This window comes from Haemaphysalis longicornis, unplaced genomic scaffold (genome assembly GCF_048455015.1).
Source record: "Haemaphysalis longicornis isolate Haplotype H1 unplaced genomic scaffold, Haemaphysalis longicornis Haplotype H1 scaffold_12, whole genome shotgun sequence".
Taxonomy (NCBI): Eukaryota; Metazoa; Arthropoda; class Arachnida; order Ixodida; family Ixodidae; genus Haemaphysalis; species Haemaphysalis longicornis.
This window is the reverse complement of record NW_027526225.1, coordinates 91514775-91528781: the sequence shown is the minus strand read 5'-3', so window position 1 is coordinate 91528781 and position 14007 is coordinate 91514775. Positions and strand designations below refer to the sequence as shown.

General features: G+C 48.9%; 1 protein-coding gene across 1 annotated transcript in view; it reads left to right on the top strand.

The window, feature by feature from the left end:
• Nucleotides 1–13110, top strand: part of LOC144162068 (uncharacterized) — a 47854-nt gene extending 34744 nt beyond the window's left edge. The window contains exons 6-8 of the mRNA XM_077692578.1: nucleotides 4682–4852; nucleotides 6487–6645; nucleotides 12744–13110. Coding sequence (XP_077548704.1) covers nucleotides 4682–4852; nucleotides 6487–6645; nucleotides 12744–12935 — 522 coding nt within the window. The 3' untranslated portion in view covers nucleotides 12936–13110. The remainder of the gene's footprint in view (nucleotides 1–4681; nucleotides 4853–6486; nucleotides 6646–12743) is intronic.
• The last annotated feature ends 897 nt before the right edge of the window (nucleotides 13111–14007 follow it).

Genomic DNA, 14007 nt, shown 5'->3' with positions numbered 1-14007 from the left:
AGCTCGCTAACGGCCGATGCGACGGCCGGAATCAGGCGGCGAAGCGGGATAACGGACCCAAGTACAGCCTGATGTGTCGTCGTCAGGGTGTAACGCGGAGGCTTCGAAAACCACGCGGTTTAAATAGGCATATCCGTTGGAACCTCTTGAACCACTGGCGCTTGTCAGACATATCCCCATTGTTTACCGCAAAGAAAACTGCGAGTACATTTAAGGCAAAATCTGTGTATATAACCGAGAGCCCCCGCGTTCATTTAGTTATGAACGCTCGCTGGGTTGGTTTTTACCTTAGTACGCGAAAAAAAGTGTCAGTTCTAGAAAAAAAAAATGGCGCGTTCGAAATGCCGCAGAAAGGCTCCAGCCGCGCAAAAAAAAAAAAAAAAAATACGCATCCGAAATGACGCAGAAACGCTCCAGCCACGCAAGAAAAAAATTACACGTTCGAAATGACGCAAAACAGCTCCAGCATATGAAATTAAAGCAAGCACAAAAGAACAGAACTCCCGCTGGCGCAGCTTCAGACAGGGGGCGCGCGAGCGCTGCGAAGGCGGGAAATTTGAAATGCATTGGGTGGCAGCAGTGAGCGAATAACGGCGCTGCAGCCAATTCCGGCGAATCACCGCTCTGCACGTCCGACAGCTTTGACATTGAGTGGAACGGCTTTAATTTTTTTCATTTTCTTCTTACCAGCCACTATTGAAAGAGAGCTACGACGGTAATACTAACGGTGTACTTGCTAGCCTATTTTAGGGCCAGGCGGACATTATTTCCGACAAGTTACGTGACTTCTAGAGGAATAATTGCAATACGATTCAAATAAGATAACGTTTTGCTTCCAGTTTTTAGGGCACATGTTTGTATGAAAAAAATCGAAGGAATTAATAACCACAACTGCCCCACCCGAAAGTAATCGCGTAACTGGCTGATGGCCAGGAGTGCGTACACACACCGAATGACATGTTTGCCCACGAATACGTTAGCGTTCCAAGTCTTTCCCGCTGCGCGCGTACCAGCAGTTTGATAAATTCATTATATCGTGTTATGGTATTATTGAGGCGCCCTTGCATACTTTTGAGCGTACTCCCGAAGGGGTACCCGGGCTTCCGGTTGCAAAAGAATAACGTCCTTCGGTGTTCCCAATCAGATTTCCATCGCTACTCTTGACGGGCAGCTCAGTTTCGTCTTCTTCCAGTCACCGCCATCTTGCCCGCTTTTCAGCGACAGACGCGTTCGTCCCAGCTTACTTGAACAGCATTCGCGAGAAATCTGGGTTTGCAACAGATTTAAACCAGCTCAGTAAGGAGCGAACAAAAGGCAGAGGACGCACAGTTTCCTCTTCGACATCGGTGAGACCTACCGGTATTCCTTTTATGACGCCCACGCCACAATCGGTAGGACGAGGCTCTGTGCCCTCTGCCTTACGACCAGACCCTATACTGCACTGTTTAAGGGGCGTATCACCTTAAGGCCGAGGCTTGTCCGTCCGGCGTCCGTGCTCACGGCACAGCACCGTGTAAATCGGACCATCTGTGAACAAAAGGTTAACAAGAACAAAATAAAAGGTTCACAAAAGGTTGGAGAGAGACGCACAGCACCGTGTAAATCGAAGCATCTCTGAACAAAAGGTTCACAAAAGGTTGGAGAGAGAGAGAGACGCACGGCACCATGTAAATCGAAACATCTGTGAACAAAAGGTTCGCAAAAGGTTAACAAGAACAAAATAAAAGGTTCACACAAGATTACAGAGAGAGAGAGAGAGAGAGAGAGAGAGAGAGGGGGGGAAGATGCACAGCACCGTGTAAATCAAAACACCTATGAACAAAAGGTTCACAAAAGGTTAATAAGAACAAAATAAAAGGTTCACAAAAGGTGAGAGAGAGAGAGAGAGAGAGAGAGAGAGAGAGAGAGAGAGCTCCTGGAGAGCCGTGCTGCGCATGCGCGAGGAGCATTGGCTTCGATTAAATTGAATTTGGATTTGGATTGGATTGGATTGGATTTAAATGGATTAGATTGGATTAAATTGAACTGTATTGGATTGGATTGGAAATCATTTTAGCAGCAGTCAGCACTCTAAAGGGTGATTTACGGTAAGAACCCCAGTGCTTCGCCCACTCGTCATGATTCACTTCGTGTAGATGCGTAATTTTTTTAAATGCTTCGCATTCGCTGTTCAAGTAACCATATCCCACATTAAGGCACGGAGGAGTTGGCCTTGCCGCGAAGCCTTTCGGTGTGGAGGTTCCGGACACTATTGCACAGCGGCCGCACAGCTCCGCTCTAAAAATTCCGAATTTGCCTGATCCCTGCGGATATCCACGAGGTCCGAAATGCGTAGCCCAACACTACGGCGTGACACTTACCCGCATTTTGGACTCCGATTTGCGAGGTCGATGCACTACAAGCGGCCGTAATCTTGCGCTGAAGATCCTGAAGGGTGCGTGTCGCCTTTTTACAGCAACGCTGTCTTGCGCTAGGTTCTCACTAAGGTCGCCTGTGTCCGTCGGGTCGTGTCCACAAAGAATAGCGTGCGCTCGCTACAGAGCTAGTGTTGATGTTCTGTAGTCCTCAATCTAGAGTAGGTAGCTTGCAAAAAATTGTGGTTCCTCCCTCTTTCATAGGAATCCGTAAAACACGAACGTGAAAGGGGCCTTAACAGGAGCAGTTGAATGTTAAAGGAACCTTTTTCATGTGCGAAGGGTTTGCGAGCCTGACCCCGCCAGACGAAGTGACGCCGACACGCAAGAAAACAAATAACCGTTTTATTCCGGGACAAAAAAAAAACCAAAAATGACATGCACAGAAACGGCAGCTTGAAACACATAACGGTCATGGGAACAACGCGACAGTGGAGGGTGCCTCAATTCACGCGCGTCCGTCGTACACGAACGTGCTGGCATCGAGGCGACAACTGTCGGCGCTCACTAGCGTCATGATGCGCTACTTCGCTTCGCCTCTCCTAGACGGCAGCACCATCTTCAGTGAATGAGTCACAGGGAAGGACATAAGGCGCGTTCGTATAGCTGCTCACGCTTCTGTTCATGGCGTAGTGGGTAGTGAGGCACGTACCTCCCGTTGTGGCGAGAGAGCTCGTGGGTTCGAAACCGGGCCCCACCGCGTCACGTGCGTAGAGTTAATACTACTGACTTATGAATGGCAATTTTTCTGACGACGTCACTTCCGTGACGGTTATGACGTCACTGAGATCTTGGTGTACCCTGGCATAAAGCACTTTCGTGTTAAGGAAAAAAACACTGAAATTGTAGACTAACGCGAGTCTAACGTTTCATTTGTCAAAATTAGTCCACAGTGGAGTTGTAAGCGGCACACAATTCCTGTCTGCTGTCAAAACACGCCCGTCTACAGGGGGAGTACGGTTACAGAAAGCCGCTACGTAGAAACAAATTACAGTTAAACCTTAACTCGAAGTCCGGGAAATAATTCGAGATAAGCGGATTTTCGAGATAAGCAAAGTTGCGCGAATTGCCATGACATATTGAGTTCTTTGCAAAAAAAGGCGTTATTACTTATTAGCTTCAACAGCTGCTTCCAATCTTGCTTTTCATAAAGGTTTGAAAGCGAAAAACATACAAGAGACGTTCACCGGCTGTATTTTGTGGCACTGCAAGTTTCACTTGGCAGAAAAGAACTGTGTAATTCTGGTCTGCTTTGCGGCCGCACTCGGGCCTAGTAAGGAGTCCTCGAGCTGCTTGACGCATTGCATGAGCCGATCTTCCCCGCCGCTGCACTCAAAGTTATTTCGCAGCAAGCGCAGCCAATTCTTCGCTTAAGCAGATGTCGGCACCTCTCGAGGATTTCGCCGTCGTCGCTGCCGTCTTCACCGTCCCCTCCGTTTGTGGCCATTTCAACGATTTTGGGCGTCCGTAACTTCTCCTGTCACGGTCACATCCTGCTCTATAACCTCTGCGTATGTTTCTACCGTCACATGAAGTGCCACAGGATTACTTGACGAAGTTGATTTCCCTGTAGGCTCTGCAGACTTCGCGTTCAGGGAAAACATGGGCTTTGTGGTATAGGCACGGCCAAACGAGAGAAAAAAAAAAACGAATGTCAATAAGGCGCTGCAGAATCGTGCGAATCTTGTGAAATGGGCCGCGGCGGCGAAATCTTCACTCCACACTCAGTCAAGATTTCAAGGTATCCGCAGATTGGCGCCAAAAAAAAACTTCGAAATAAAGGGCACCAAGTACATGGGACCTATAGGAAATGGTTCCCTGCCGCGGAAAATTTCGACTTAGCCAATTTTTCAAGATATGCGAGTTCGAGTTAACGAGGAATTACTGTATATGGAATTGAATTTAGAAATAATTGTAAGGTGTGTGTGTGTGTGTGTGTGTGTGTGTGTGTGTGTGTGTGTGTGTGTGTGTGTGTGTGTGTGTTGTGTTGTGTTGTGTTGTGTTGTGTTGTGTTGTGTTGTGTTGTGTTGTGTTGTGTTGTGTTGTGTTGTGTTGTGTTGTGTTGTGTAGTGTAGTGTAGTGTAGTGTTGTGTTGCCTGTATTGTGTTGTTTGTGTTATATTGGGTTGTCTGTGTTGTGTTGTTTTGTTTGTGTTGCATTGTTTGTTTTGTTCGTGTTGTGTTATTTGTGTTGCTTTGTTTGTGTTGTGTTGTGTGTTGTTTCCCATCTTTGCAGCTGAGTATTGCCCTAAATTGTTGCGCCCGCAGCTGGACATCCTCCAGGAGTTCCCGAACTGGAAGACAAGGCTCAACCAGACGAGGCTCTGCTTCTCGGTCACCACGGCGATCAACTACGCGTGGAGCAACGTCGCGAAGATCGACTTCGTCGGAGAAATCGGAGGCCAGCCCGAAGACGTGCAGCGCTACACCCGCAAGCGGGTCAGTGTGGCGCCGCTGTCGCAGATACGTAACGGTCGTGTGGCCTCCCGTTGGGAGTTCCACGGGGTGGCCGAGGAAGCTGCCGCCGCATTAAATTGTGCGATGCCTCCAGAACGAGGAAGTACTTTTGTCTCGGTATCATCCCACGAACAAGTGCCACACCAGTCGCTTTAAGGCCTATTTCACGTACGCGACATGTTACAAGAGACAGACTTCGCTGTCCTCTCCGAGAATCTACTCGTGAGCGTTCTACTTGTACACTGCTCAGATGTTCTGTTTTTTATATTGCCGATGAGAGGCCAGCCGAAGCCAGAAGTTGCACCCCGAAAATGTCTCTGTAAGTTAACACTGCACCAGCTTCATCTCGCTGGCAGGGTAATTTGCCACGTGTCCTTATTCAATGGGGGAGCAATATACACATTCCTCAGGTTAAATTGCTCCCAAGGATAATTTCACGGGTAGTTCTGGTCCTCGTGGCTCAGCGTCTCCTCAAGTCAATGAAGCACACCTCTCTTACGTACATTTTTTTGCTGTGTTGTTGTTGCATGCAGTAATTTCCACATTCCATGCGTAATATGTCATCATCTCCTCTCTAGTAAACAAATTACTGAATCCTTCATAGGCGACTGGTATTCCAACCCTTGCTAATGCGACACACTATGAATCGAGGGGCGACAGGAAGGCTTCTCCATCCACTACACTTCTCACGCAAGACGTGCACGCAATGGAACCTTTTGTCAGAACCCCGACAAGTCCGCCGGAGTAATGTACCCAACTTTGAGTACTTTGAGTACTTTGAGTACTTTGGGTACTTTGAGTAATGTACCCAAAGTTGCGCAGACGTAGAGTTGGGCACAACCCTCCGAGTCATTTCGTCGCTTGCACGTCTCAAACCATTTTATAACATCGATGTACGCTCTTCGATGAACTCCACAAACGACCGTTTACCATGGCACGTGGTCAACTGACTATACAAAACAATGAATAGCCGCATGTACAGGTAGCAATGGCTTCCCTGAGATTGTCGTTCGCAGGTTTTATTTCGAAACTATCCTCATCTATTTAGACCGGTTTCGTCCACAGATATTTGGCCTAAAGATCAGAGCAAGAACGGATTAAAGGAGGATAAGCGGGATTTATAAATCAACGCAGAAGGCTGTAGAGCAGTTGGGAGGGTACGCGAGAAGGTGGTGTGGGAGAGATGGAAAGAAATGAAGGGGAAGAAGTGGGGAATAAGATGAGCGCTTTTACTCAATGAAGGGAGAGTAAACGGTAACCCAGGAAATGCAAGCAAACCACCCACCTACGATGAAGAGTTGCGTAGAGTGAAATCTACAAAACGCAAAAGAAGCCGAAGAAAACAGTACGTTTTCCATCCCGTAAAATACCGCAACATATACCAACAAACCTAAGTCCGACCGCACGAAGCAGCGCGTCAACATAACGGGTCGTTTCACAAAACTCTCCGCAATCTCTGCTTGCTCAATTCATTTCGTATCGTATACCAGCGTTTCATACTCGCGCACCCGCACGCAGATATCGCCATTTATGCGTGCCTTGGTAATCTCGACTGCACAGTCCTCCCGTCGCACTTCGCATTGCGTTTTCTCATCCTTGGGCTGCCTCTTCCGCAGTTCGGGAAGAAGACCGCCTCCAAGTACCCGGTGCAAGAGAAAGACCTGACGTACTCCTTCGATAACGTCTCACAGACGCACGTATGGCGCTGGCTTAACTATAAGGGCGACCTAGCCCGCTTCATGGCCTACGACACCCCCGATACGCTCAGCATGAAGGTAAGCTCAGCTCCTTGCCCCACACAGTGCGAGAGACCGGTCGAATCTCAAGTTTACCCAGTGAACGCAGCGCTGCTTCCTCACGAAGGGGGGCCCTCGCGTTTCCCGGGCGTAAGAGGGATCCCCGCCGCGCTTGGCAGGCAAAGGGCTGACCGGCGCGGTCAGCCGGCAGCAGCATTGTCCTCACCGGGGACCCGAGGAGGCGGTGCGGGGGTGAGGGAGAGACTCCGCAGGGGCCACCGCGTGCAAATCCACCCAGCCAGCAATAGCGATTCTACAGACAGGCAGACAGACAGACCTGCGACGCCTTCTCGGTCGTCCGTGGGACAGCGGGGTTCCTTTTTTTTTCTGGGGGAGGGGGACGAGGGTCTGGGACAGACAGACAGACAGACAGACAGACAGACAGACAGACAAGCGGGCAGGCAGACATACAGGCAGACAGCAGTCAAGCGGGCAGGCAGACAGACAGGCAGGCAGAGAGACAAACAGGCAGGCGGGCAGGCAGACAAGCAGATGAGCAGGCAGGCAGGCAAACAGACAGACAGACAGACAGACAGACAGACAGACAGACAGACAGACAGACAGACAGACAGACAGACAGACAGACAGACAGACAGACAGAGCTGCGACGTCTTCTCCGTCGTCTGTCGGACAGCAGGGTTCCTTCTGGGCGGGGGTCTGGTGCCGTTGGCGAAGCGGACCAAGTCTCCCTGGACTTTGGGTTTGGGTTTGGCCCTGCCAGCGCTCTTCGATGGTGATAGCAAGAACGGTGGGATTCGATTGGAGCCTGGGTAGGATGCTGTCACAGGCCCATACGATGTGGGGTAGCAATGCGTGAGGGGCAGAACAATGCGGACATGCGTCCATGTAGATGTCAGGGAAGATCGCGGTAATGCGGGCAGGGGTCGGAAACCATCGGGTCTGAAGCTTGTGGTAGATGACCGCCAAGGGTCGAGATACAGATGGATGAAAAGGTGGAAAAGTGGCGCGCTCCAAACGGCAATGGGCGAGGATGTCCCCGTGTGTGTGCAGCCTATCACGTAGTATGTCATGGGCGACGCCACCGAGCCCTGGGAAGACCAAAGTTCGCGCAGCTTAATGGGCCACTGAGTAATAAAAAGAAACATTTGATCGGCCTTTATAATGCGGGCGTTTTTTTTCTTTGTTTTCAATTTTCGGGCTTACCAGTGGCTTTCCGAGAAATGTTTAGAGTGAATCTCGACACATTTTTTGTCAAATTCGAAGGGAATGCCCCCAAATTGTTTTCCTTTCTTCGGCGGTTTAAAGTAGTTCCGACTTGCCGAAGACTTAGATATGTTGATGTATTTATTTCAAACTTTTTGTGTTATTTCAGTACCTGCTTGTTTTTCGCGATGCTTAGAATGTTAGTATACTTCAACGTCACCAGTTATACAATTGTATCTAGGCGATGAAGCATGTATTTTTTTATGAATTCCGGAATAATAACGCATGCCTTGCAGAATGTTTTTTGCTGCCAAAATTTGCCGACGCACACATTACATAGCAAAAAAATCATTTTCTTGCAGTCAGATATGAACGTTGCAAACACAAGTTCATTCAAAGGCCAAGTAAAATTGAAATGCGGTGTTGTAAACGCACGTCTTTAATTGCGTGTTGCTTTTAAATGCGTCTTTCTAATGAAGCAGCTGATTATTTCAAAAGCGAGAAATAACATATTAACCAGAATCAATGCTTTTTATGGCATATTTCTTGCTAGCGTCAATGTGTCTGCAGTTTATATCTCGATGCCCGAAGTGCAAAACCGTGAAGCAACTTGCAAACAACAGAAATATGGGCATTGACAATTTTTTTTGTTGTTGTTTATTGTTTATTGACAAAACAACGTTCAATAGCGGTCCGTCTTGGTCCCAAGGTGAGAGGCGGCACTGAAAGCCATCTGACTGCGCCTTTGACACCAGACTGTACACGCAGCAGACAACATGAGTGCAACATACTTCAAAACACATTGCAAAATCTCAAATGCTCAAAACATGTTATATCAAACATTATGTCAAATAAAATATCAATCGTTCAAACACATTCCAAAATATCAAGCGCACACAATAAAGAAATTTATCAGCTTTTTCCTCGCTAAGGAAAAAACGGCAGCCGATGACTGCCCCTCAACGCGTTTCATTCCGTGAAATCGACACGGCACTCAGCCCGTGGAGCGGAGCGTAGCAGACGATGCGTCTCTAGCAGACAAGAGGTAAAGCGCCGGCAAGAATGAGCTCAATAGCTACTCTACTTTTCAACCGAAATTGCTGGACACGTACTAACGCTTATGGTTTCAATTGTCGAAAGAAAATTTCACCCGCACCTCATCTTAGCGCGAGAAATGCTGCATGCGCACAGCGAGCAAAGCTCGCATTAGAGAGCGGTGTGAGGTCGCACATACGTCCCGCGAGGGAAGACTGCAGCGCCCTCCGGCGACCTTTTGTAGTCTGTGGCTATCCTCCTGATCCACTGCTTGATGCAGATTTTAAAGATCATGGTCCTTCTTGGGCTAAATCGACCCAAATTTACGCGTTTATGTAGTCCAAGAAATTTTGGTCTGTCTGTCTGTCCGTCCGTCCGTCCGTCGTTTCAGCCATCCGGCCAAATAATTCTCGAATGAGACATTTATATTGGCGCAACATTTATATTGGCGCGACTAAAGCTGGTACCATACTCGCTCTTGTAGAGATTGTTCAGCCAAAAGAATGTCTGTCGTTTGGGCTTTCGCTAGCAAAATATGAATAGAGATCGGATACTTGCAGTGTTATTCCATTAAAATAGACGTGCAGCATACTGTAGCTACAGTGAACAACAAAATGCGTTGAAAACAATATTTTAATACAAAATAAAACAGGGCTCGCGTGGGAGCCGGAAACGCTGATTGACTGCGCCTTCGACGGAACCCGTCCAAAGCGGCGCCGCAGTCTTCAGCGCCAGCTGCGTCATAGATGCTACTTTAGAGGCAAAAAAAAAAAAAAACGTTAAAGTTTCGTTGCATGTTGGCAAGACTGCACATGTAAACATGAAAATAAAAGAACGCTTATCTAGTGATAGCGTGCTTAAAATCGCGACCTATTTAGGCTCCCTTTAAATGTTTCCTAGGCCCGCGCCATGCAGCCGCATGATGCGTCGCAGCCAGTGGGAGTAGACGCCGATGCTGCCGGCTTTTTTGATTGATTGATTGTAGGGTTTAACGCGCCAACGCAACGCAGGCGATGAGGCGCGCCGTAGTGGAGGGCTCCGGATTAATTTTGACCACCTGGGGATCTTTAACGTGCGCCGAAATCTCGAACACACGGGCGTTTTTGCTTTTAGCCTCCATCAGAAAAGCGGCCGCCGCGGCCGGGAATCGAACCCGCGACCTGCCGGCTTTTTTGCGCTCAAGGGGACATTTTATGGGCGAAGCACCTAAAGCCGAGGCTTGTCCGGCGTCCGTGCTCACGGCAAAGCACCGAGTAAATCGAAACATCTGTGAAAACAAGAACAAAATGAAAGGTTCACAAAAGGTTAGAGCGAGAGAGAGAGAGAGAGAGAGAGAGAGAGAGAGAGAGAGAGAGAGAGAGAGAGAGAGATGCACTGCACCGTGTGAATCGAAACATCTGTGAACAAAAGGTTCACAAATGGTTAACAAGCACAAAATAAAGGGATCACAAAAGGTTAGAGAGAGAGAGAGAGGGAGAGAGAGGGAGGGTGAGAGAGAGAGCTCCTGGAGGGCCGTGCTGCGCGTGCGCGGAGAACATTGCATTGTGTTGGATTGCATTTGGATTTGTTTTGGATTGGATTGGATTAAATTGAATTGTGTTAGATTAGATTGAATGAAAATTGTTTTATCAGCAGTAGCACTCTCACGGGTGATTTGCCGTAAGAACGATCCCCAGTGCTTCACCCACTGGTCATGATTCACATCGTGGAGATGCGTGAATTTATCTCTCCTTAAAAGGGCTACGAAAGCAAACAAAATGAGCTCAGTTCGAGAGAACTATATAAAAATGCAAGAAATATTAAACAACTTAATTAGCGCTAAAGGGATGCAATATATGCGGAAATGACGTCATATGGGCCAGAACTAAAAACAGCGTGTTGACTGGACGTTAGCCTTCCGAAGGTACGACCGAACTACAACCACCCAGCCATGTTTTATGGTGAGTCTTGAGGTCGACGGCTGCCTATCGCATAAAGAAAAATTAGCCCCATCTTCCCGAAGGGAACGCTGAGTAGATGCGGAGCATCTCGGGGTTCCGTTGTGTTCCGCTCAGCGTCGCGTGCCCTTCGCTGCACAGCTTTTGGACGTAGCGTTGCTGTTAGTTTGTCTGGTGGTGCTGACGCTTGCTTGCGCCAACCCACTAACTGACGGGACTGTTGCTTCCATCACACTTCATCGGAAGAACGGAGTGAAGTGGAGTCAACCGCAGCAAGCGCTGAACTGAACGCGCGCAGAGCACTACCCGATTTACATTCAACGTTGAAGGAGAGGAGACGAGAGGATTGATTTGATTGATTGATTGATTGTAGGGTTTAACGCGCCGACGCAACGCAGGCGATGAGGCGCGCCGTAGTGGAGGGCTCCGGATTAATTTTGACCACCTGGGGATCTTTAACGTGCGCCGAAATCTCGTACACACGGGCGTTTTTGCTTTTCGCCTCCATCAGAAAAGCGGCCGCCGCGGCCGGGAATCGAACCCGCGACCTCGTGCTCAGCAGCGCAACGCCTTAGCCACTGAGCCACCGCGGCGGGTTGAGACGAGAGGAGAAGAGATGCGCAAGCGCCGAGCATGCGCCGCGAAAGCAGACGCGAGAACGCGGGTGAAGCGAAAGCGAAGTGCACGCAACTGGTACGAGAGAAGTGGCGGGAGTATCGCGCAGCCGTGGGAGAGAGGGAAGGAGGATAGTTGCGCATGCGCAGTGTGAGTGCGGACGCCGACGCTGGACATGCCCAGACTATAAGATGCTCCGCATCTAAAAAAATGACTCCAATCCACGCTGTGAAGGTGGTTAGAAAGCAAAGCTCTAAACGACATTCACAACAATTGCCCATGCGACGTCACTAGAATTCGCACACGTGAAACGTGGCTCTACAAAGAGTGAAACCAGAGGTTCTGCCAGAAGAGCGTGTTTCGGAGGGTGGAACAGCGGAACCTAGCCATCCTGATGTGCTAGTTTGGGGCTACAACACCGCGCGACACAAGCGCGGACACCGAAACAATCCGGCATGTGAGCTTAGTGATTCCCATTTAAACAGATTTAAACTAAATAGTTTCGTAAGTGTGATAATTGCGAGAAAGCTGACGGCACTTTTTATAATCGCTATTGATCAGGACCAGTTGATCCATTCGTATTTGGTAATACCTGTTAAAACTCAACCGAATTGGTATTCACCGATTTAGAAAACGCAGTCCCATTCGTGGCAAGCAGTGCGCAAAAGGTAGCGTTTCTCAAGCGGCCATATATCTGTATATGGTTTGTACATTTCGTTCTCCCGCCCTGCAAACCAATACTTAACGTATGTTTGTCGTACGACCACTTAATTCTGTCTGGTGCGGGTTACCCTGGAGGTGCTGTCGAACAAGTAATCAAGCCGTGCGAAGGCAGCGCGCAATGGACGCGAAGCTGCGCCAAAACAGGCCCAAGACAACCGTCGCTAAAGCAGACGACAAAGCCGTATTGCCGATGCCGACGCTTTCTAGCAGGCACCTCCGCGCGAGGAAGGCTGGGTAAATTCGCCGCGCCATCTACAGTGTGCTCCGTGAGTGAAACCCTCCACCCCCCCTCTCCCCCTCCTCCCGCCACCGCTTCCGCCGTGTTGGGAGTTTGTTGTCCCGCACGCCACGGAAGACCCGTTGCCTGGTAGAGCTATAGATTTAAAATTTGTGATGTCAGAGAGGTCACCGGAAAGCGTCTAGGGACTCGCCACCGCTTCATATGTTTTCTTTATTGTCTCGATTATATGTCTGAAGTTTGCGATAATTTGTATCAGTGTTATGGAGACAAGCGAGTCTTTTTAATGCACCGAACTTGAATTTCGTTCTTGATGCCCCTTTAACTTGTCGCGGCATCTTCATTTCTTCTTTGGAAATGCGCAGATGAACGAGCTGCTCGACGCCTACCCGGACGACAAGTGCGTCGTCTTCGACGACTTGGGTGACGACAGCACCAAGCTTAATGCCAACATAGACGGCACTCAGGTTGACTTTGAGCCGCACACGATGTTGAAAGCCGTCGTCGAGGCGATGACGGCTCGCTACGGACCAGCTTTTCCCGCCATTTACTACTGACGAGTGCGGCAGGAGGCGCGGCTTTCACCGAGGAACGGCCTTGCGCGACGCCCTCTGGACTCCGTCACTGTTCCGTCATAAATGAAGTTTTACGTGCCCCCTCAACTATACTCGCGGGACATACGCAAGGGAAGAAATGGGCCGTGGATAAATACGCATGTGTGAGAACCATGAATTTTTTTTTTGTTTGTGCCTGTAAAACGTTTGTAGCCCTAAATGTGGAATTCACAAGGTGCTGCGTGTTTCTCTGGTGACTCGTTATATCGCGCATGCGCGAGGAGCACTGACGTCCCATGGCGCACAGCTGGCGCGCCAGAGCCACCGACGCCGCAACTGGATTGGATTGGATTGAATTGTGTTTAATTGGATTGGATTGGAAATCGTTTTAGCAGCACTAAGCATGATAATCAGCTAATCCTAGACAACCAGGAAACCTAAGAATAACCACCTGAACCTCAGCCCACACTATGTATACGTATATTCTGACATAGACGAGCTAAGCCACTGCTAATTTTTGTGTGAAGCGGAGCACGCTAATTACAACAGCTGACTTAGCACTGCAGACTGCACACGGTAAAGGAAAAGCTGCCGGCGAACTCGCAAAGACCCGCTGACACCAGAGAGAGAGAGAGAGAGAGAGAGAGAGAGAGAGAGAGAGAACAACCGCTGACACCATTTGCGTTGTAAATGTGAGAAGATCAATTCTTCTGGCGATAACCCGTGACAGAGGGACCTATGCTTTGATGCCCTGCTCTCACCGATGACAGGCAATGTTCTATATATAAGCACACTTCCCGATTATGGCCGAGCACAATCACTCGGCTTGTCTATGGTACACTGACGATGCGTTGCGGAGACGACTAAGCGAACTTCTTAAAAGACCCTTAGGTCAAGTAATTTTTCTAAAAATGAGTACGTATGATAAAACTGAATAATCCAAAAGGCACAGTATACTCAATACAGTACTGAGACGTCCTTTCAGGAGTACCGTACTGCTTTTTTAAAGACAATCTATACGCCTCGAGCGCGGCCTGTAGGGGCGCCACTGGAATCCCCCTAGCGGCCCGTTTCG